The sequence below is a fragment of the Corvus hawaiiensis genome, chromosome 13 (assembly GCF_020740725.1).
Source record: "Corvus hawaiiensis isolate bCorHaw1 chromosome 13, bCorHaw1.pri.cur, whole genome shotgun sequence".
Classification (NCBI taxonomy): Eukaryota; Metazoa; Chordata; class Aves; order Passeriformes; family Corvidae; genus Corvus; species Corvus hawaiiensis.
Window position 1 is genome coordinate 1,433,968 of NC_063225.1, and position 23,919 is coordinate 1,457,886.

At 38.9% G+C, this 23,919-nt stretch overlaps 1 protein-coding gene across 2 annotated transcripts; it reads right to left on the reverse strand.

The window, feature by feature from the left end:
- Positions 1-267: 267 nt before the first annotated feature.
- Positions 268-22,049, reverse strand: LOC125332913 (aromatase). Of its 2 annotated transcripts, XM_048318310.1 has the most exons (10): positions 21,749-22,049; positions 14,899-15,066; positions 13,785-13,935; positions 11,183-11,337; positions 10,748-10,924; positions 9,967-10,081; positions 8,568-8,682; positions 7,809-7,971; positions 6,146-6,387; positions 268-3,742 (listed from the first exon to the last, which is right to left on the reverse strand). In XM_048318310.1, the coding sequence occupies exons 2-10, from the start codon at positions 15,041-15,043 to the stop codon at positions 3,476-3,478; spliced, it is 1,530 nt and encodes a 509-aa protein (XP_048174267.1). In that variant the 5' UTR covers positions 15,044-15,066; positions 21,749-22,049; the 3' UTR covers positions 268-3,475. The 2 variants fall into 2 exon arrangements, with proteins under 2 accessions (XP_048174267.1, XP_048174266.1); XM_048318309.1 differs by lacking the exon at positions 21,749-22,049 and having other exon boundaries at positions 14,899-15,085.
- Positions 22,050-23,919: the final 1,870 nt, after the last annotated feature.

Below are 23,919 nucleotides of genomic sequence, written 5' to 3' on the forward strand. Positions count from 1 at the left end.
CCTCTTCTCCCTTCTTTTAAAGCTTTCATAAAGGGCATTCCTAGGCAAATAGTCTTGTATGAATTTAAATTATTTTAATTATGCTTTCTTAGTACTATAAAAATAGCTTGGCAATAATATATCCTCTAAAATCAGTGGTAATTTTGATTTTAGAACATCCCAGATTTCATTAATAATCAGTTCACGCATGCAGACACACTCATACACCTTTTAATACTCTCTTGTGACTCTCAGATTGGGAAAACATGATGAAACATGACTTTAAACTCTTTTGCATACAACTTTTATTTGGCGTTCATTTTATTTTCTAGCAACATCCACATCCATGTGCTGTGAGCAGCCCATAATCACAGTGATGTATAAAACACAGGTTTGTGGTGTGTCCATGCATGGAGCATTAATGGAGCAGCCACCTGATGGCCGTGGGCTTGCTGGGGTTTGAAAAGCCACGTGAGTTTTTACAGTACCCAGTAGTAAAACACTGCTTGAAATCAGAGCTCTGTTCTGTACAGTGGAGAGGTTGAAACTGTTCCTATCCACATGGCAAGTGTGGAAATGCTGCTTCCCCAGCTGCAGCTCTCAAGCACATGGGAGATTATGGGATGGGGAAATGGACCTGGCAGTGCAAATATTCATGCAAATAGACCACTGAGGAACAGCCGGAATAAAGTCAGGGAGAACGGGACTCAGATGAGCTGAGAGCTCGGATTAATTACAGCTCTGCTGTCCAAACGTGGACAAAACGAAATCCTGTAGAAACCAGAGGACCAGAAATGCTGTGTTCAAAACATATCAGAAAGAATGCACTTCAAACACAATGGGAAGTCACTCCGTTGCCTTGCTGACAAAGAGTAAAAAATGATACTGCTTTATTTTGTCCATAGAATAATTATGGTAATCATGTTTCTGAAGTTCCAGCCTACAAATTCAACAATATATAATACATTCAAGAAATCAGAGCAGCATGCATTTTTCGTCTGTTTGATTTCATAAAATTACTTCAAAATTTGAGTGATAATTTATTAATTTCAAGTTTGTGAAAAATTTTACTTGGAGGAGGCCTATAATTCTGAGGTGGGAAAATCAGAGAGTGAATTATCACTACAAAATTGGTTTTGTGTGTGAAATAAGCAAAGATATGTATCCTGTGTATAAAATAGTAATTTATTCCCTAGAAAAAAAACCCTCTGGGGATTTCTTTTCAGAGTTCTTATGCAAATAAGAGATGCTTGCCCACTGAAGTACCCCGATGTGTTTTATGATACAGAATGAGTAAAAAGGCTTTAAACATGGTTGGGTTTGTTTCTTGTTTTTGCTTCTCCCAACTGCTCTAACAATTTCCTATTTTAAAGGGTACAAAGAATGTAGAAGCAGAGGTTACATTAGATATTCCACAGATTCATACCACTGTGTCACTTCATGACTTAAAAAATAGACGTTCTAGAAACATGGAATCCTTCAATTTGGAAAAGACCATTGAGTCTTACCATTAAATCCTATTTCTATCTGTATGTATGTACAGGTGGTGCAGGATTGCACTTCACTAATGTAATTTTTGGTATAATGTAAATGTTATGGAGAAAGTTTTATAAGTAACCTACCTGCAATAAATTCTTCTGCTTTCAAGTTTGATTTTTTTCCCCCTTTAATTACTGCAGAAAATTATGTTGTTCTGAGAATTACCTTAAATATGCAGCTCCTCTTCTTTGTCACTATTCCCAGGGTAATTCATTACCTTTGGGTGGGGCACATGATTATTTGTTGGGTTTCTGCAGTTTTTCTGTGCTACTGGATAGCTCTTTTGCTGCTGGACTTGTGCCTGAGATCAGTGGTCTGAAGGAATAGATATTAATTAATTAAAATTATATTTTCCAAGTAAAGACAATTTTTCTCTTCCCTCCCCTTTTTTTTTCTTGCCTTCTATTATAGTTTAAATGGCTTGGAAGGAAAAGGTTAACATAAAGCCCACTGTACATTGGTTGGTTGTCTTTATCAAGGCACTTTATCCGGAAAATCCCTTTCTTTGTGTTACACAGTATGAAAACTCAAGCTTAATGAAAATGGAAAGTCTCTGTCAAGGAATGTTGTCATTAAGCCAGGAAGATCTTTTTCTTCTTGACCAAGCTAGTAACTCCTCATTAGGCTAGTAGAGATATCAACGTCCAGATTGTACAGATTTCAAGATGGGTCAATTCTGAACAGAAATGTTGGGTAGTTGTCACTTTTTCCTGCTAAGGATTAAGTATAAACCTCAGCCTGGTTTACAGTTAAAATAAAAACCTGTGTTGCAAAATACTTTGAAAAACATTTTCTAGAAATCTCCTTGTTACTGCACAACTCCTCTTTGTCACTGCAAAGCTCTGAGCATTTATCCAGTGAAATCTGCCTCTTGTGGCAATGTTTCTCAAGCTACAGAACCCTCTCCATCAGTGGGCATGGGGCAAGATGCTTGAGAGCGGGACACAGCCCCAGAGCTCTTACAGGAGAAGCAGCAAGAGTTGTTTGGATAATTAGGGAGGGACACTCTCTCCTGCTGTGGTGTGGGAACATGGGCAGCAACTCCAAATCTTGCTCTCTGAAGGAGGCTTGAGCAACTAAAACCCGGTCAAAAAAAGATTTGGCACATCTTAGGCAGCTTAGAGGGAATTTGACCTTCTTCACCAAACGGAGGTGAGGTGGGAAATTTCTACAGTCAATGAGGTGAGGAGGTGGGGCAGGCTGAGAGTTACCCCACCCACGTAATACTGGGGGCAGTGTTTCATGTTCATTCCCTCATTCTCACCTGGCCTTTGCTGAGGTGTTTACAGATCCCCTGCAGCAGGACACTGGGTTAAACATAGAACAGTTGTCTCAGTGGCCATTATTACCTTGTACTCTGAAAATTACTACTATTGGTAAAATCTATGGGACACCGTAAATCTTTGGTATCTGTTCAGTAGGACAGCAAAACATGGTAAAGAGAAATGTTTGAGTGACTTCTTGTTCAAACATTTCTTTACAACTTATAGATGTCTGAAATATTTTAAATTGTTTCTTAGTCTTGAACTAATGTTATTCGTTCAGCTGTTTTGAAAACAAGTAATTGGAGCTTTTGCAGTAGTCAAAAGCTCCTTGGTCCATCTTTGGGGAGGTGGGGGGAAAAGGGACTCGTGTAGTCCTGGAACTAAATATACATCATGTATGTTCTTTTGTTGACCCTCAAACCCCTGAACTGGCAGTGTTTGAAAGGCAAGACATCACTTTATCTGAAATCTGTGGTTTTAAAAAGTAATCAGGAATTGTGGAGCATGGCATCACCTACAACCGGACTATTCTGCACTTTCAGTCTTTCCAACTGTGGCCTGAGGCTCTGCTGTACAGGCAGAACAAGTTGTCACCTGAAGCTGTAGTCATTTAGGGGCAGCAAAATGTTTAACTTTACATGTTTAACTGGGAATGATGAGTATTTCTTAGTGGCTGAGAAAACCCTGTAACTTTAGTGCTGATCCATTCTATCACCCTGATTCTCGTTCACGTTTCTTCTGGGTGTAAAAACCATCTCCAGCAGAGGCTGCCTTTCTATGGGGTGCATGGATAAGTCATTGTTCTTCTGGATGTTGTTCAGGCCTCTTCCTTTCATTGTCTGTACTCTGCACCGCCTCAGAAGAGTCACTAGGATTGCCTTCATCATTACCATGGCAATAAACTTCCCCACACAGCTCCGGGGGCCGAAGCCAAATGGTTGGAAATAGCGTGAAGGAACCTGCAGAGAACAACGTGAGGGATAAACTCAGAGACAGATTTTTCTCCATAAAAGTAGTGAAAATTGTGATGGAAATGGGTAGTAGATATATTCTGAAAAACCGGTGGAAATAATCTTTTAGGAGCAATTACTCATTTCACGCTGGAAATCCCACCCGAGTCAGGCCCAGCCACAGCCACTGACAGAAGCATGGACTGAGGCAGCAGGGATTGTTCAGTCAAGCAGTTGAATTCTGTTTATTTGTCTGTTTGTCCTGGGGACTACAGGGATTTTACCACAAGCTGTGAAATGGAGAGAAGCTTCTGCTCATCAAATGCGTTAAAGTCCATTTAAAAAGTTTTTCAGAAAAAGTTTATTATAAAGCTCATAAATACCTGAAATGCAGGCTGATGCCTTGTCTAAAGGTAATCACTAAGCTGTACACCTGCTCCATTTGTAATGATAAAGCTAATGTTTCTGAGAGCTAATTTGTCATAAAATTAAATGTTAAAAATGTTGATACTTAATTGAGAGATAACACTTATAAAATCATTGCATTCTGTCCTGTCAGCTGAAATACCAAGTGCAGGACTCCCAGAACTACTGAAGAATGAACAGCCAGTTTCTGCTACTTTTATTACCATTGAATAGATCAGTTAAAAAGAAAGTCTGGTAATAAATAAATTATTTTTCTTCATCTGTGTAACTTCCTTTTAAAAAAGCAGGATATTAACAGTGTTCTGAGTTTCTATTTAACAAGAATAGGCAGAAAATGTTGCTTTATATCAAATCATTTGGAAAAAAAGTGTCCCTTTTTTCTTATTTTCAGAGGAAGAGAAGTGTTTTCTGTCAAATTTTTTTTTCAAATAAACTGAGCTGTTTTTGAAAAATGGTATGTAAATACAAGTGTTTATAACACAGAGCAAGTACAGCAGCTGGCAGTACAGCACAATGGCAAATGCACAGCCTGGGAAAATGGAAAAATGTTTAGATTCTAACAATGGCATCTTATCATAAATAATGCTGTGGATTGCTATTCTCTTAGAGAAATGGAGGAAAATTGTGCCTGCCAGAATAATTATGTGGCAAACAGAATGCATCAGGTCAGATAGAAAATGTGTGGTTAAATATTTGGTCAAGGGGAAATATTTTTAGTAGCAAAATGTACTCATAAATTAAGCGAGATATCCATTTTTGGTAGAAATGCTTGGAATGTAAATAACGGGTGGCAAAATGGAATCTGTTCACAGAGACTCAAAATTCTGATAATTGCTTGCTCTCTTCTTGAGTTTTCTCCTCAGACTTTTTTTTGAGCTGTTGTTTTTAATGCTGTGTGCAGAGTTTGCTCTGGGTGACCAAACAGCAGTTTAGAAATATTAACCAGGTGGATGAATGCTCATTTTTGTGTGTGGCATACATGGTGTGCCCTTAGCTTTTTTCAGAAGAAGTAGGTAAACCTTAAAGGTGTTTTTCTGGCTTGAACACTCCTATCTCTGGGTTGTTGGTTTTTTTTCCTTAGCTGTTTCTTCAGGTGTTTTTCTGATGAGTCCATTGTTGGTGTATCAATTAGGCTGTTTAATTCTTCAAAGCTGAAGTTGCTGCTGTGGATGTTTATGTGCACAGCTGCTAACATATCAGTTCAGTTTTAATCTCTCCAGATTATTACTGCTGAGCAAATACAGTTTCACAAAACCAATTGTTTCCTCAGAATTCAGAAGAGCAGAGGTCTAAGTAAATAATCTGAAGGATGATTTGAGTAGTAGGGGATTACAAGCAGGAAAAGAAAGTTCACATATTGCTTTGGATTATAGTTCTTCTGGTAGTTAGAATGTAACTTCAATTGAAATTCAGAGCTGAACAGGAACTTAGTTACTCAACATCTCCAGTGTTAAGTTAGTTAGAACTTAAAACTTTCATTGTGGTCTATAAAATATTTTTATTTTGGAATAATAATTTTAAAAAATTAAAAATAACGTGGGTACTAGATCCTCATTCTATTGGAAGTTACTGCACTGCTTCACCTCTCCAGAGAACCCTCAGGCAGCCTCAGCTCGGTGTTGGCTGCTCTTGTGACTCTACCCCCTAAAGCCTCTTTTTTTTTGTCCAGTGTCAGGGGATATAATGGCAACCATGTGTATCTGACAAATTTAATCAGAGATTCTTCATCAAAATTATTATGTCTGGGAAAACTGTTTTCTATATTATAATTATTTTTTTATTTAAAAGGCAGCTTGACAGGAAAATATCTGCCCAGCTCTAATAATAATAATAATAACAGTAATAAGCAGGTTGTATAGCTAACTAGGCACTTAGACAAAGGGAAAACAGTCCTATGGTCACAGAGTTCTTGAGCAAAGTCAGAGGAAAAGACATTAGCAACAAATAATATCCAAATTTCCATAAGAAATAAGATGGAAAACTTACATTTTTCTCAAAATTTTCAAGAGAAAACTCGTTTGGCTTTGGGAAGAATTCGAGCTTATGCATGCGGCCGATATTGAGGATAATATTTGTGCCCTTTTTCACGGGGTAGCCGTCAATGACATCATCCTGCAGCGCTTTCCTCATGATCAGGTCCACGACTGGCTGGTATCTCATGCTCTCATAAATAAAATTCTCCACGACCTTTAAGTGTGGCATGTCATCACTTTGAATGTCTCTGTCCCCTTGTGGAGTAAAGCAGATGGTGAAGACATTAGTTGATTAGGAATTTAATAGCTTCGTTATACAAATATCAGAACATTTTGGGAAAATTTTCAGGTTCTGAAGTTATAGGAAGGATCCAAGAGCTTCTAAGGAATTTTATGTAGCCTATCTTACTGAGGAAATCTGGTATGTTGTTCATCAGCATAAACCCTAGTTTATTAATTAACAGTCTTCCCACCTTTTTCTTAATACACCGAGTCTGTTCTTGTCAGCAAAACTGGGAGTCCTTCCCTGGCTTTTGCACGAGAGAGCAGCAAGGCACAACAAATAAATCTTCCAAGAGCTGACAGCAAACGGAATCTGGGGACGGGCTGCAGGGAGGAGATAACTCTGCAGGGACCTTAAATTTTCCCCATGTGGTTGGGTTTGGCTTTGTGTCCCTCCCGGCCCTGCTGGGGTCTGACTCTTCCAGCTGGGATGAGGAGCTTCCAGCAGCAGTGCCAGTGCTGTGCTGTGCTGCCAGTGGGAGCCTCTCTGCTGCTTTCAAGCCCCAGAGAGTTCAGGGGCTGCAGGCTCCCTGCTGCTATGGCAGGTTTGCCAGGCAAAAGGCAGTTTGCCACCCTGGCTGGGCATTTCCTTAAGGAAAAGACAACGTTCTACTGCCTTGGAGGGTAAGGCTTCAGAAAGAAATAGGGAAAATGAACAAGTGAGTACTTTCATGAGGACAGTAAAATAAGGATTGTTAAAAGTACCTTAGATAAAGAGTGAAAGACTTGTGATACATTTTCCAGTGTTTAACAGACCAGAAGTAAATCTTAAATAAGAGTGGATGAAATTAGATTCTATATTGGTTCAGTGTCAGGCTTTGGATGAAGTCTAGAGAAGGGGAAGAATACAAATTTGGAACATCTTGATTGTGCTTTGAATAGTTAGTAATTAGTACTTAGAGGAGGCCAATTTGAGATCAAAATGGATGACAGTAGAATATAATTTTAATTTTGTCTAGTCTTTCCCCCCCTACAGTCATAGTGAAACTTAGAGAAGTTCTGTATTTTGTCACAGAGAAATGTTGGTGATTAGAAGTATTTGAAACAAGTGCCCCCTTTTGCTATTTCAAGGTAAATGGAAAATAATTTCAATGAAACTTGAGGTGAATGCTGATTTGCACTGTGGTTGCTGAGGAGAGACTATACTACATTCTTTCTAATAGATTATCAATTCTGATGATTCCTGTTTTAGTTTGCAAATTGCCCATCTTTTTTTTTTTTTTTTTTAATTTGCTCTTGAATATGATTTTTACATATAATAATAGTTCATATGTTTTACAGCAAACATTTTCTGGAGAAATTGCTTAAAATTTTCAGGTTTGCATAAATGAAATTAGATCTCTGCTGAAGCAACATCATATTCCCACATTGCTGACTTTGCAGCTCCTGCTTACCCACAACTGTTTCAATTTCTCTCATCATCTCCTCTTCCACTGTGGGGTGCTCTGCAATCAGGATTAGCATAAAGAAGAGAGTCACAGACAGGGTGTCGGGAGCTGCAATCATCATCTCCAGCACACACTGGTTCACGTTCTCAGCAGTCAGATCCCCCCTGTTCTGAAAATGAAAAATCGGAAATTTTGGAGAAAATATTGACTGCTGACCTCTGATGCCAACGAAATGGACTGCACCAGTTCTTGACAGTCTATCTTAGGCTAAATAGCATTTATTTTTTGTCTTTCAGAGAAGAATAGAAAGCTCATGTTCTGGTGGGTGTGTATTGTCTTACAGAGAAGCAGGAATGTGTGCTCTTAGCTCGGATTCTTGTTAGCTTCCTGCACTTCCTCACGGAGTTTGTGAGCTGTCAGAGATTCCACAGGATAGGATTTATATAGCATTTGAAACCTTTGCAAACAAAAGGCAGTGTGTTAAATGAAATACAGAGATTAGGGAAAGACTGAAGGACACTCAGGGATAGATGCAAGAATTTTAGGGATGTTGTTTAAGCCATGAAATAAATATGAAAAGCACCTGACCCTGAAATATGAGTATTCCTATTTGAGCCACTGCCAGGGACTCCACAGCACCAACATCAGCATCCCTTTATGATGACATGACCTACAGAGGGATGTGAAGTTTAAATTGCAAAGCCTGTGTTCAGCAGAATGTCAGAAAAAGCACAATTAGCCATATTTTGAGTAAATTCCCTATACCTGTGCAAAAATCAGCTGGGATGCAAAATCCATGTGTTCGTCCAGCTTTTCAACGGTGGAAAGCTTCTGTCGTTTCTGTTCTATTAAGGTTTCCATTGCTCCTTTAAGATCCTTGCTGAAAACAGATGAAATCCAACATATTGATAAATATCTGCACTTGGGTATGGCTAGAAGTACAAGTTATACCAAGAAAAGCATCTAAGAATGGCAGAAATTAAGTATTCCTAAGAATGGTTGTATGGTTCTCTGCAAAAGTCGTAATATTAAGGCAAGGTATATTTTCTTATTATTCTTAACTAATTGCTAGTCAGTCTGGGATGAAATCTTGTTCTCTTTTTATAGAATAGACTGAAGAGGAAAAAAAGGTGTCTATATACACTATTAAAGAATAGAGTTTTAAAAGATTTGTTACCATTTCCAAAAAATTTGGTTTTTTCCTTGTATTTTATTAATGAGTAAAATGAATTTAGAGAATATAAGGGATGATTTTTAGAAAAATGTAGACAAGTGTTAGAAAAATTGTTTCTTGAGGTAGAGCTGATCTAAATTTTTCATATTTAAATAATAATACTGTGTTAACAGTTTGTGTTTCAGTGGTGGAAACAGCAACTTTCAAATGTTGTTATAAATTTTGGGGGGATTTTCAGTTAATTACAGATTTGAAGGCAATTCTTTTAAAAAGGTATTTTGAAAAGCTTTTGAATTAAATCTTCAGGTTTTTCAAATGCGGTTTTTTTTACTGTTGAGATTGATAATTTGACTGTGTTTGTAGGGTAAATGCATTTAAAACTTCAATCCCCATAAAGATCTCAGTATTTATAAATATTTTATGTATTAGAAATAGCAAGTGGTCTTTTTTTGCAAGTTTTATCAGAAGAATATTAGATGCCTTCATATCCTGTGGTCGTTCTTTGCATTGCTTTAAGTCCATAATTTTTTCTTTTTCTCTTTGCAGTAAAAATTTATTATTAAGTCCTTTTTTATGGGGCTGCTTTTGAAATATCAATATTTGCCTGCAGGGGCTTTCTGGTAATAACTGGGCCAGAGTGGTTTATTAGCATCACAGGATAAAGCAGTAATCAGTGCCATAATAAAACTACAAAGCAAATGAACCAGCAATCTCAGTTTGGTTTCACATTTGAGTGTGCATGAACTGCTACTTTGGTGAATAAATTGGGGGTGCACAGACAAAGCCTTAAAGTGGCCCAGGAATTCAGCTACTTGTACCACCAGAGGCAAATCTGGTCCTGTCCTGGCCCTGTGGACAGGGGACTTCAGCAGCCACCTTTGCAAGGGTCACAGCTCAGTTTGAAAAGGAGAAGGGAAGCATCAAGGGAAAGGCTCCTCCTCAGAAAGGAAGAATCCCGCGCAAACGCTTTGGAGAGCGGTTGGTACTCACACCGCGTCTTCGTACTTCTTGCACAGCCAAGAGATCTTAAAAAATATGTCAGGCTTTAATAACAGTGCTTGCCAGGCATCAAAGTAGTTTTGAATCTTAAGCACAATGGCATTTTCTGAAAAGAAAAAAAAAAGTCAATAGTCAAGTGACAAAAATCCTTCAGAAAAAGGTCGTATTCCCTACTCGGCTAAGTTAGTGGGAATCTGATGAGCAACTGGTAGGTAGCACTTGTAGCACACTGTAAAAACGGTCTCCATCTCTGTAGAAACTCCTGGTAACTTGCTACAAGGGCGCAGAGGTGTGTCAGCCAGAGCCAAAGGGTCTGCCACAGGAGAGCAGAACACTTGCAGAACACTGAAATGGGGCAGTTTAGACACCCTGATAATATTATTTCTGTCATAGGGTTTGAGCCTGAAGAAATTGAAGAAGACATAAATTTTTAAGTTAATTTTTTGGAGCAATCATCTAGTTTGGTAGAAAGATTTCAGATTCTTGCATGAATATAATATAATATCAGAATTGTACCAAATTGGTGCATAAAAATCTCTTTAAATGGTACAATTCATTAAGGTGGGTGACAAGCTAAAGTATACTCTTGGTCATATAAAACTCTTTTTCATAACTAACATGATAATAAATAGATTTTAATTCATTATATGGTGACACAAGAGTCTGTTCTTGCTCTGGTTTTTGAGACAAAACCGCTGAGTGGCATCAATGAATTTTCCTTGGATATGTGCTTCAGACCCATCCCAAGGCAGAAAACAGAAGGTGTCAGTACCATCCAGAGGGACCCCAAGGAAGAGCTTGTTGGATGTGTCGAGCATGATCCGCCTCATGAGGTTGAGCACGTTGATGTTCCCCAGCTCCGTCCTCACTTCCTGGAGCGTGTCCAGGTGGGCGATGGTTGACTCCACACAGATGGCGATCATCCGCACCAGCCCGGGGCCCGACAGAGCTGCAACGGTCGTGCAAAAGGAACGAGAGCTCCGTTAGTTTGGTACCTCCTGTAACGCTGCAGCTGGTGATAACAGTGCCAATAAAAGGGCAAACGTGACTGTGTCAGTGCCTGGGATAAAACCATCCTGGAGCTGAACTGGTTTATCATCCTTTGAAAGGAAAGTATAGGGGTTCAGACAAACCCAGCAGCATTTCAGAGAAGATTTGGGGGTGTGTGTGTCACAGTGGTGCAGGGTGTCAGTGCACACGGAGTTACCTTTGGTGAAAAAGGGCCGGATTTCCTTCCAGTGTGCTGGGTTGTTGTTAAATATGATCCCATTCTCATACATGCCAATGCACTGCAGTCCCAGCTTGCTCCCAAACCGAGACACGTAATGCCAGTGCTTCATTACGTGGAACACACTTGAGGATCTGGGAAAGGAAGGAGGAAAAAGCCCCAAATAAAAAACTGTTTCAAGGACTGAATACAGCATTTGTATTCTGACATTCTGCAGTTGCTCCCAAGTGCTGACTTGCATTCTTTATTTAGCAGGAAGTACAATGCTTAGCATGAAATGTTGTTCCTTTTATGTAATTAAAAATCTTGATGATCAATGCCTTCAGAATTTATATTAGAGCAATAGTTTCTTCTGTTCAGATTTAAACTATTTTTCATTTAAAATGCAAATGGTTAACAAAGGATTTTGAACTGATTAGTGTGTATACATGGAAATGTGTAGATATATATGATATACTCTGTCAGTGACCGATGTCAGACATTTCAGAGGATGAGGTAAAATATTTGATGTGTGTTTAATTAGTTTTATTTTTGTATAGTCAATAGTATTTATACTTTTGTAGCTCTTTGGTCATTCCCAGACACATACTGAAAGCATAAATACACGTCCATCACTTAAATATGCATCATCATGATATGATAGTATGCGCGGGATAAATAATAAATATTCTTAAATAGACAAGTGAGGGAAATCCATGCTATGCATAATTCTTTTTACATTCAGTAAGGTTAATTTCCAGGTGCTGGCAGGCAGCATTCTTGCTTTAAGATATCATTTCCTTTAGAGGGAGCCAGCATTTCAGAAATGTGGATGTGATAAAAACCTGATCAAACAGAATTCAACCAAAAGAGAGAAAATCAGAACAAAGATGGAAATGAAGCACTATGCTTCTTTCTTTACCATGTAGTATAGTCTGTGGGCCAAACCTCAGGCTTGTTACATGGGTTTAATTCATTTTTCAGTCAGGCAATATAAATGTGATTTTTGCTATTGACTGCAAATATTCTGGGTTTTATAGTTTTCTGGTTTTTATAGTTTAGCTTTTACCTGAGGTAAAGTTAACAATGAAATTTTTTTCCTATGTCAGGGCACACCATCTGTATTTCCCTGAAAGTGAAAAGATGGTGTTGAATTCTGACAGCTGTCCCCAGAAAGGAAAAGGTGCAGCAGGCTCATTTTAATTCCTCCCATCCCACGTGTCTCTATGCAGGAGACACAGCATAGTGCTTTAAGGAAGGGTTTTGTCAAGGGACCTTGCATAAGCAGGTTTTCCTATGAAATGATTTAATGAAGCCCTCCAAAAGACTTCAGCTGTTGTAACCAAGACTGCAAGTCCCTCTCTCTGCACAGTAGCACCACAGTATTAGATTTGATGCTAAAAGTTCAGATGACATTGGCGAAAAAAGGATGACATTGGTTTTCTTATACAGAAGCCAGGTTGTGCTTAGTTTTGCTGTGAATTTAGGATCCACTGAAAATTTTATTCTACATTCTTGCTTTCAAAAAAAGTTAAATACTTATATTCTGTGTACAGTCAATGATTTAAAGCAAAAAATGCCTGAAGAAGAGCAATGTACTGAGTATAAATCTGGCATCGTTTAGCAGCAGTCCTGGTTTGTTTCTGATGAATTGGTAGCTCAGACAGGGAAAGACAGGAATAAGAGTTTGTAACATTTTCAAAGCATTCATGGCATTATCAGAACATTTGACTGCATTAGTTGATATTTGCAGCACCTGTGTAGGGTAGGAATGTAAACAGTTTCCCTGTCATGATTACCTCTTTCTACAGAGGTTAAAATAGAGATGAAGCTGCCTTGCACCACATGGCAAACTCTGTGGTAACTCTCTTTGCTGTGCTGCCTCTCAGAAGCTTTTACTTAATGAAAGTATGAATTGATTGACATTGTTACTAAAAAGGTTCTGATTCTTTATCAATTACATGTGGTAAACATGTTACTACTCTATTTTCTTTTCTTTTTCATGGCATGACTTATAATAATCTAGTGTAAGAAGAAAGCAATCATCCACTGGAGCTAATGAAATGATAGACTGAAGTTTAGCATTATGTTTAATACTGTGTATAATTGAAGCCTATGAATAATCCCATTAATTGGAGTGGAGTTACTCATAATACTATAATGCTGTATTTACTTAATTAAATTGCTGAATTGGAGCCATAACCTTCAAGCATTCACTTCTGCTTTAAGCAGAAATTTAAGAACATAGAAAGTGAAAATTTGACTTAATCCCACATTGCAGTCAGTCTAGATCCCTGAACTGAATGTAATCCTAATATGAAATGGAATAGTAAAATAGATGGTAAATTATTTTTAGGATTGAGCCACAGTACTTTCCTTTCCACAAAAAAATATTGAGAGAATTCACTAAAACTTCAATAGCAGAGTCCTTAAACAAACACAAGATTAGAAAAAGGTCTGTGAATAGCAGAAAGTAAAAGTTTTTGTTAGGAAAATTTTTGAAAATGGTAACTTCAATTCTACTTTAGAAAAAAGTAGCAAAGAGGTTGTAAAGATATGATAAGGCTTTTTAAGTTATTAAGCATAGAAAATAAGGATTTACTTGCTAATTATAAATGTTTCTTCACCGCTGATCCAAACTCTCACAAATTCTCCATATGTCTTATTGTAGTAGTTGCAGGCCTTCCCTACTCCCATCCAGAGGAATCTCCCATGTGAAATGAGGGGACCGATTCCCATACAGTATCCTGGCCCTAAGAAACAGGGTAAGAGAGGTTTGGTCTCAGCAGTGCTCATGGACAAGAAAACACCTTGGAGCATCTCCCTTTTGCAAGGAGCTTTTTACCATGACAGTCACAGTCTGAGCTGGGCAGTTCACACAAACAATCCTGCTCTGAAACTGTCTCAGAAGCTGCAGCTGTGTTGGTGAGGTCTCAGTAGCTGAGGAAGCCTGGAGTGCTCTCAGTGGTACCTACACCAAACGATGGCCATTGCTGCTCTGTGCAGCTCCCAGCTGCTGCTCACACGTGGAGGGACAGCAGCTATGTCCTAGGGAGAGGAAATGATCTTTTGGGCAAGGGTCTTTTCTCAGAATTTCAGGAGTCACTGTACTGGTTTAGGGTTACTCCTCTCCAGCTCCTGTGAGAGATGTGTGCACTGCTCTCCTTCATGCAGCAGGGCATTGCATCTGGTGGAAAAGGAGTTGAGTCAGTAACATCTAAACAAGCCCCCAAAACATGACAGAAGAGGAAGGGAATTCGATGTCTTTCTGTTCTGGAGAGTCTTCAGTGCTAAAGATGGAGAAAAAAATTGATAATCTACTAAGATCTGAATAGCTTCTTAGACAGTTGTTTAGAGTAAAGGCAATTTAGAAAGACTTAAACTGTAAAACGTGTGAAAGTAGTTCATAATGCACATGAAAATGTGAACATCTAGAGTTTGCAAAGTAGTATTATGTCTTTCTAGCACACACATAATAAAGATGAAAACTAAATGTCATACGGCCAACCCACGATTGTTATGGAAGTTCTGAAGTTAGAATAAGCCTGATTTCCTTTATCAGGAATTTTTAAAAATCCATATTATTTAAGCTGATTCATGATGAATTTTGTTGTCATACAATAATTATTCAGCATTACTTTCTCACTTAAATTTGAGAAACAAACAAAAATTACTCTGAAAACTTTTATGTGGCACTATAGTGAAAGTTAATTTACCTGGTATTGATGAAGTTTCTTCATGATTCCATATTAGAAAAAGAAAGCACGTGAGGATGAGTATGGGCACTGTGGCCACTGGCATCGTGTCCGGTACCAGGCTGGTGATGTTGTAGTGCATCGGATTCAGAGTTTCCAGGACCATCTTTTCCAGGAGATTCTGCTTTGCTTCAGAGACAGAGAGAGAGAGAGAGAAAGGGGGAGAGAGGCAGAGGCTGTTAAAGCTCAGATGTGTTCAGCTTTGCTCAGTACCTCTCACCCCCTTCGTAGTTCCTACAAATGAGCAAACCAGCTCAGGATGTAGCTTTATAACGAGGGTGACTCCTGGAGTGCTTGCCAGGACAGGCTTCATCACAAGTCAAAAGAGACATGAAGCAAACACTCTTTTTGCTTGGGAATAACAGAGGTTTTCTGACCTTGATGTTGAGGCATAGTTCTGGATATTTTGGCTGACAGGCCTTTTATCTCTGATACTGACTTGGCTGGCCAACACTGAGGTTTACTCCTTGCAAATCCCTAATCAAAACACAAGAAATTAAACTTGCAGTATGTGTGGAAGTATTGAATGAGTTCACTTGCCAGCTTTTTTCTCTCTTACTTAGCTGTGCCCTTCCTGCATGCCTGTAGTTCCAGAGTTCCTGAATTTCCAGAATAACTATGGTTGTTTTCAATGATACAGATAAAGGACCCCAGTTTTTGTTTGAAACATGCTCTTTTTTACTGCCAAGCTTTGAGTGTAACATAAAGTACTATAATGTATCGCATTCCTTTATGGTTCTTCTGCTAAGTACTTAGAAAAATGTAACATATGCCATAACAAACAGGATCATAGATTGTCTGTTGCCATATTTTCACTCAGGCTGTAACCGGCACTCAGCGCAGGAAGGAAACCCCAAAGACACTCAACAGGTTTCTTAAAGGGAATAGAAGGATTCATTCCAAGTTTTTTTGCATGTTTTTCAATTAAGTCATAAAATATAAGAAGTTGTTGTACCTGAGAAGGAATATGAGTGAGAATTCATTTAACCACAGAAAGCTACTGCTTGAACCTGCACAGTATTTTCTTAATAAAACACCTGAATTCTGCTCTGGCAATAACTAAGAATAGATTTGCTTTGTTTCTTCCTGCAACAATATTTCAAAGCTGAATGATATATTTACTTAGCAGTAAGCTTTTTGATACAGTTTGCTTTCAGCAAGTGCTTTCTTGTTTGTCTTGTGCTTCGGTCTCATTGCAGAAATAGTGAGAGCTTGCTTTGTAGTGACCCTCAGTGCTAAAATTATGTTAGACCGAGCCAAGAATGGGGCAGATGCTTTCTAGATAGTGAGAATCCTGGTGTTTGTGGTCAAAGGAGGAGATGTATGGAGTGTAGGAAGGGAATAAGGGCAAAGGGAGTAAGCAGTGGTTTAAAACCTTGCAGGTGCATGCAATGCTCTCTTTTGGATGTTTTCTGTGCCAGGCCTCTGGGGTTTTTGTGACCCAAAATGACCAATCTGCTGGGTGACCTTTTAGAAACATGCCTGCTCCTGCAATAGAGAGCAGCCCACCTCTTCTGAGAGTCCAGGGACACGTCACATCCTGGACACATCCAGCTGGTGTCTTGTCTTGCATGTAGTGAGAAAAAGTTTAGTAACCACAAGAATTGTTATCATGTAATGGTATTTATTGGTTTACATTTCCTTGAGTGCTGTTCACTGCCACAACCAAAGCATCCCTGTGTATATGTAAATATTTTATCAGCTTCAGTCCCTTTTACTAATATGAGTTTAGGGCATTAGAGAGGGAAAGAGCCACACTCGGTGTATAGTTCCACTTTTTTGTTGCTTTCTCTCTTGATCTGCATAAGCTTCATCTTTGTACCCCATTGCCACAGATAGGCTCTGATGTGCATTGTTTTTTCTGGGTATTTTTTATCTCCAAGACATTCTGGTCTGTATGCAGTAGTTTCACTGCCTCATATTCCCCTTGAATAGAAGCGTGGAGCTGGTTATGCATCTGGGTGCTGTGAAATGAACCAATTCCATACCTCCCAACATGTATCTATGAATATTATATCTGCAGGGCGAGCCCTGGCAGAGTTCAAGGTGCTGATATGTTTGCACAGTGTACTTTGCAAGTATGAGTCTCCCCCTTTTATTTTCTAAAAATCAACCCCGAGTTTTGATCTTGTTCAGCTCTTAAATACTCACAGCTAAAGCTTATCTTTGTTTGACAGAGGAATGGAGGCAGGTTTCTGTTTTTTCAAAATATACAGATAGCAATAGACTGGGTTTTAGATTCTTGATTGCCCCAGCTTTATAATTTTATAATCTCTAGTAAGAGAAAATTTTTCTTTTTTTGTCATATGTCCAACACATCAGGGTGCACCTTACTGTTAAATCTATAATTTTGATATCCTGGATCGTGCTATCAGGTAGATAAAAGTATTAAAGGCAAAGCATTAAGTTTGAGTCATTTTTATACTCTAGAACTGATCTAAACCAGTCTCATTTTTAGTCAAAGTGGCTTCTTAAACAGTTGACATTTCATGTATCGAGAAGTTCTTTGCTTTATTTCAGTGAGGATGATCAAAGCAGACTTGCAGGGCTTGCATTTTGAGCCACTTTTTTTTCATTGCAAAAGCCAGCTGGGCCATGAAAAATTCACCTCAGAAATATTTCAGCTGAACTGCTTATCCTACTTTTACCCACTGCATTTTTTTAAGCACTGCCCACAAGTGAAGTCGCTCCTCACAGAAGCTCAGCCAGCCCCGTTTGGATGGCGAGCAGCCGCTGAATGGACTGAGAAAGGTAGAGGTGGAAGCAGGTTAGAGTGCCCACTGTGCATGAAGGAAGGGGTCACTGGTCCTGCTCGTTTGTCATGTCTGCTGTAAGCAGTTTTCCTTTCCTTGCAGCTGCTTGAGGGGTGCCTCAGATCAGAGGGGTTTGTGGGTTCTGATCGTTACTTACGTGGAGGAGGAAGGATGGGGCAAAAAAAGCTTTTAAAATCCCACTATCTAGTGGGGGAAAAGAGACTTTACTATAAGAAAGTGCTTTTGTGACAGAATAGATGGATGTGCCCAGGCTGTCTGACCTGACAGCAATTATGGATCTCAACACCTGGGGAAGCAGCTGCCAGCAGAGGGCCCCTTAGATTACTGATTTTTGAGTCTTGGCTACAAAGCTCTAGAAGAAAATTCTAGGTGCTGTTAACATTTTCTGGCCAAAGGTAATATGAGGGATGATGACAAGGTCCACAGTAACGAGACAAGCCCATGTATCTAAAGGACAGCTGTATCGACATCTCGTATTCCAGTTAGAGCTTTGTACTTACTGACTCTGTCAGTAAAAGAGTAAATACATAAAATCATATTATAGAATTGGAGCTGAAAATCTCTCTTAATTTTGAGAAGGAGGAGCTCATAAAACTGCCTGAAAACTCTTGAAGAGCCATTCTTGTGTCCTGGAGTTGTTTCCTTTGGATTGGTTCATCTGTCAGGGGAGAAGAAAATCTGCTACTTGTTATAAATTCCCAAGCATTAGTGACCAGTACTACCAGCATCTGAAGCAGCTTATCTAGGTTTAAACAGTTTGGAAAAATAAATAGGCTTATTTTACACATAAACCATTTTGTTCTACAGATCTGCTCCCATTGTACCACAGTGTTTGCCAACGTTGATACAGACTGAGGGAACACAGTACCTCTGGAAAATAAAATAGTAGGTCTTAATTGATTTGAAGTGGATAATTAGCACCAGGTGTCCAGCATATGTCACATCCTCGACAGAGGGATTATCTTGTTTTCTTGAAAGGCTGTGGGGTTTAAAGCTGAGGACACATCAGAAGACTTCTAAACTCGAGAGTGTTTATCATTCCTTGTAAGGGGAGAGGTAAATTACTCTGTAAGCTTCAGATGACACATTTATTTAGTGCCACCCTGGTTTCTGTGGTCTCTTCTAACGCTGTAATTCTCTCAGCATGCAATGGGGATGTCACTGAGAGTTTTCCATCACAATTTGGTGGTGATCTCATGTTGCACTCCTCTTGTGACCTTTTTTGCCTTTAATTCACAGTACTTTTTTCTTAATTACTTTTCACTTGTTTTATTACTTAATTATTTCTATCAATTATTTTTCACTGTGTTTTAGTGATCTGATCCTTTGCATCTGTCAGACATCTCTCATTACAGATGGGTTTGCAATCCCAATGTGCAGTTAGGTGATTTCATTACTCTGCTTCTGAAGCACTCGGCCTTTTTTAGGACTAGTTTATACTTCTTACTCAATCCTCTGCATCTCAAAAGGAAGATAAATATGGTAAAATGTGAAAATGAGGGAATAAACCCCTTTTCCAGTCATTTCTAGAGTTTGAGTCAGTGGGCTGGAATTTGTGTAGCTGAAGAGGTCTATCACATCTAATTACTATGGAAATGTATTCTAGCAGTGTTGAATGATTATTATAGCCTTGTAGAATAATCCTGTACCACTTGATTACTATGAAATCTAATCTAAATAGCACTTACAACTTCATCTGTTTTTTAGGTTAGAGGAGGAGGAGGAAGAGAGAAGGAAGAGATGACAGCTTTCAACAGAAGCTTGAAAGTGGGAATTTAGTAATGATCATCCTGGCAATCTAAAGGGGCTCTTGACAAGTAAATGAGGAGGTAGGAGCCTCCCGTTGTGTCAGAGGGCAAGTGAAACAGAAATGCAGAACATAGCCACCATTCTGTGTGTTGAAAAAATGTCTGTACCATGGGATAAGAAAGATTGTTACATTTGATGCATCTGCTATTATTTGGAATTCTGCTTTTCAATTTTGGTGAGTTTTCTTATGACAGGGTTGCCTTGTTTCGCAGCTGAATGGGATCTATCCCTAGAGCCTGCTTCTCTGAGATTTTAAGTTCTGTCAGCTGCCTTTGACAGCACTTGTAAGATGCTGCTGCAGCGTTGCAGTGCTGGTGGTGGCCACAGCTGTACCTGCTCCAGCGTCCACTGAACTTGACTTCTTGTCACCCCTTCTACTCAAAGTGTACCGTGAGTTCCAAGGTGCAGAGAAGTTTGGAGCTGCAAACTTCCAGTTACTGTTGTAAATGTTGACATTCCTGCTGTCTGGGGTCAGTTTGGTCAATCAGTTTTGTTAGCACCACCCAGTACTGGCATGTGACTGGGAATTACCAGTGCGGACTGAACCCATGGCCAGGGAAGGAAATACATTAAAAATATCTTCTATAAATGTAGGACTGCATTTGAATGTTACTATTTGTTTGGATTACTGTAGTAAGAGCAGTGCCTCTTTTTTGTGCCTTTGTATGGTGGCTGGTGTGTGGTTTGGAAAAATAACTTGCCAGTTTTAGCACGTTTCACAAAAGGTCTTGTTGCCTGTGAACCACCACGACGTCCATGAGAGGTATCATCCACACAGGACACTACAAGGGTTTCATGTGAAACAAACCATCTCCTGAAGCAGAAGAGGTGTGTCAGTGCTTGTAAGCCATCAGAAAGAGCTGTGGGGTTGTACAAACTTCTGCAGTGGTGTCAGGACTGGAATTTACTGCCTGTCTACCTCAAAGTTTCATTAGAACACCATGAGCTCTAATTAACTCAAAACTAACCAGAAAATGAGTCATGGGTAGACAACTGGAATCTCTCTCAAGTGCTTTTTATCAGACTCCTTTTGGTGACTATGGCAAAGCAGCCGTGTATGAGGAGGGTTTTCTGTAGGTAGCTGCTATTGGTTTCTATTACTACTGGGTAGGTGTTTTGTTTCTAATTTTTCAGATAAAAAGCTGCTCTCTCTACCATAGTTGTGTTTCTGCTGTTGTACTTTTACTGCTAGCAAATACCTTGATCAATTTAAGCAACAAGTTACTTGACACAGAGAGGACAACTATCTAAGAAACACGAATTAAATTTTTGGCTTTTTTTTCTCTGGCTATAAACATCAAGTATTTTATCAAAGTATGTAAATTAATCCTGAAGTAAAGTTTATCTTGGTGGTTGAAAAAATGAGACTAAGAACGCATGACAATTCTCAAACCATTCTTTTTGCAAATGACTTTATTAATCAGATATAATAACTAACTGATATAGAGCAGCTAGAAGAAAGACAGCACTTTTCCACAGTAAGCACCAACTGAGAGAGATCTAGCTATGGTAGAATAAAAAATTCTCTGGGTCAGTTCCAGACTTGTTATACCCAATTTTTATTCTCACTTTTTTAGCCTCACTCACAATCAGTTTTTCCCTGCTGTGTCAGTGATGCTTGGAAATGTCAGTTTGTCCAAAATTCACACACTTCCCAACTAATTCTACATTGCTGTGCAGCAACAGCTGGCAGTGTCTGTCCCATGCCGTGTATTCTACCTTAACTGTGTCATGGTACACATGAACAAAAATCCACTTGAGAGTCTAAAGAACTATATCAGATACCACAGAAACACTGAACAGGTTTAGTTATTTAATCTGGGGAGCCTGTAGCTATAAAAACTGAGATTATTTAATATTTTTGGATGTAATGTAAAGAGCTTGAAAGGTTGGACAAAGTGAATACACTTTCTTAGGATAGCTATCCTGCAAGAACGTTATGCCATTTTTTTAAAAAAGAAACTTTGTAGAACACTTGCAAAATATATAGCATATTACTGTTGTTTTAATACCAGGAATTTGGCCAAAGACCTGCATATTTTCTACTAAAAAAGATTTCTGTGTTTAGATAGTGACAGCATATAATTTACACAAAGATAATTACAGTAGCAGATCAAAGCAGCTCCGGAAGACATGCTTCCCACTCAAAACAAAAATAAATCCCATTTATGTAATGTCCTACCCATGCTGTTTGAAGAAAATTGCTAGAATATGAATTGAAAATTTACCTGTGTGTTCTTGTTACTTCTGGATTTTTGCCGGTGGAGAGTGCTATCCTGGCTCCTGATGTGCTCCTCTTAAAGGTCTGGATAGGTTTTCTGGTGATCACTCTCTGTAGCATCTTTTATGCAGGTGCTTCTTGTTGCTAAGAGATCAGTTGCTTAGAGATGGAAGTTTGTTTATTGTAATAGATCAGGGGCTGTTGCTTTGAAAAGAAAATTTTGTAATTTTACCTCTCCAGCTCAGTGTATCTGCTGCAAAACAGCCAGTGACAGAGATACACATGCCTAGTGCTGATTAGAATTGTGACTGGAGAGTAAAACAGAGAAGTAAACCAAGTTTATAATTTGTGTTTGGTGGCTCTGAACAAGGAAAGAGGAGATACAACTAGCAGAAATTATGTTAACTCTTCGCCAAGTGTATCTAAAGGTATTTTCAATTTCCAACAACAAGGAAGTCCAAAGGTTTTATTCTTAGATAAAAACGTATAAAGTTGTCAGTAACATTCTGCAGGATACAATCCTTCACTGGCACTGGAGAGGACTAACTGGCTATCCTCTGTACTTTTGCTGTATACAGAAAGCTGCTTGCTTCATGGTCCCTCTTGGTCTGATAGCTTGTCAGAATGGCTACACAAATGAAAGGCTGGTTTCTCTGCTTTGTGATGCTTCTCCCTTTTTGCCGTAGTTTTGGGTGACTCAAACTTAACTTCCAATTGTTTTGAAGAATTGCATTATGTGATTACAGGAAATGTTAAAGTGATGTCCAAAGATCTACAGGAAAAGGTGTTGATGCTTTTAAAACAGGAGACTGTTGTTAAAAGAGGAGACTAACACAGAGGCATGAATAAGGTACTCGTGCCTGTTACTGGTTCGAAGCAAGAGAAGTCCAAATTGTTTCAATGTCTGCTATGGGCAGTCCTTAGCTGGCTCAGCTGCCTCTTCTGTAGGTTACCCCTAGGAGTCCAAACAGCCTGCTTTGGGAAATAGGTCAAAATCATCTTCTTTTGCTTAGTACTCTCAAGTTTAGAAAATTCAGTGACTCAATTCTCTTTTCAGCAAGGCTGTGTTCTATCCTGTGGCAGTAAGACACTGTGCATCCTTGTCTTTCACTGTCAGGCCACAAACGTAAAAGATTCTCATAAAATGTTTTCATTCTTCTTTTTCTGAATTCACTCAAGGCTTTAGCATTAGCATTTCCTTAGTAAGAGAACTCATCTAATGGGGAAAAGGGTCTTACATTTAAAGGACTGTGATCTCACTTGAAACAGAAGGTATTTTAGTGTTATGCACAATAGTTCCAGTGATAGAATATTTTTAACTCAGGGAAGGATGAAAGAGACCTAGAATTTTGTTGACTGTAAAATCTCTTTTGAGAAGCCTTTCTTTAAGTAAATAAATAATGCAGACAGTTTGGGGAGAATAAGGACTGAATTCATGCACAAATTCTTGTGGCATTACTGCAACCCCGTGGAAGAGACTCCAGCTTACACAACCAGAAGCCAACATAATTTCAATCTGAGAACTGAACTCTTGTTCTTTTTCCATGTGGACACACTCTTCCATTTCTATTTATTAAGCAGAGACTTGTTTACAGTACAAGCAAAAACGGGCAGAAGTTCAGTTCTGTTGTGTTCTGTGCTTAGTGCTGGACACAGTAATGGTTACAAGCTGTGGCATAGTATCTTATATTCTGGAAGTGTTAAAATGACTTTGTTTTATTTCAAGAAGAGATGATAGCTGGTTGTAACTTTTGAGCCTACCTAAAAGTTTAGGGGGAAGTAATGCATTAGTATTTTTGTTGTTTTGCTTTTACAAGCCAACTGTGTTTTCTTACTGCTTGTAGACTAAGGAGGAGCTGGGGTTTGGGGTTGGTTTTGGTCCATTGCATGATGTATTTCTTATAGATTGTTAATGTGGCCAAGCTAAATAAGTGGTCAGTTCTGAAGCAGATGGATAATTGTTTCAGAGAGACCAAATTAAGAAAGCCTTGTGTGAGAAAGCTGTCACAGAAAGTTTCCAGCTCCTTCCCATGACTTGGAACTGGCTTATGGCATTTTGTGTAGTTGTGGTTTCAGCTGCTGAGAACAACAGCCTGTGTTGGATTTTCTGTGCTGGTTTTCTGGTTGTGTTTTTCCTTCGTGCTCCCCACATGTTTTTTCAGAAGCCAAACTTGGTCC

Coding starts and splice junctions, on each gene's coding strand:
- LOC125332913 (XM_048318310.1), bottom strand. CDS start 15,043: ATGGTCCTGGAAACTCTGAATCCGATGCACTACAACATCACCAGCCTG. Junction 13,936..14,898: donor AGAAACTTCATCAATACCAG/GTAAATTAACTT, acceptor CCTGTTTCTTAG/GGCCAGGATACTGTATGGGA. Junction 6,388..7,808: donor AGAAATTGAAACAGTTGTGG/GTAAGCAGGAGC, acceptor TTACTCCACAAG/GGGACAGAGACATTCAAAGT.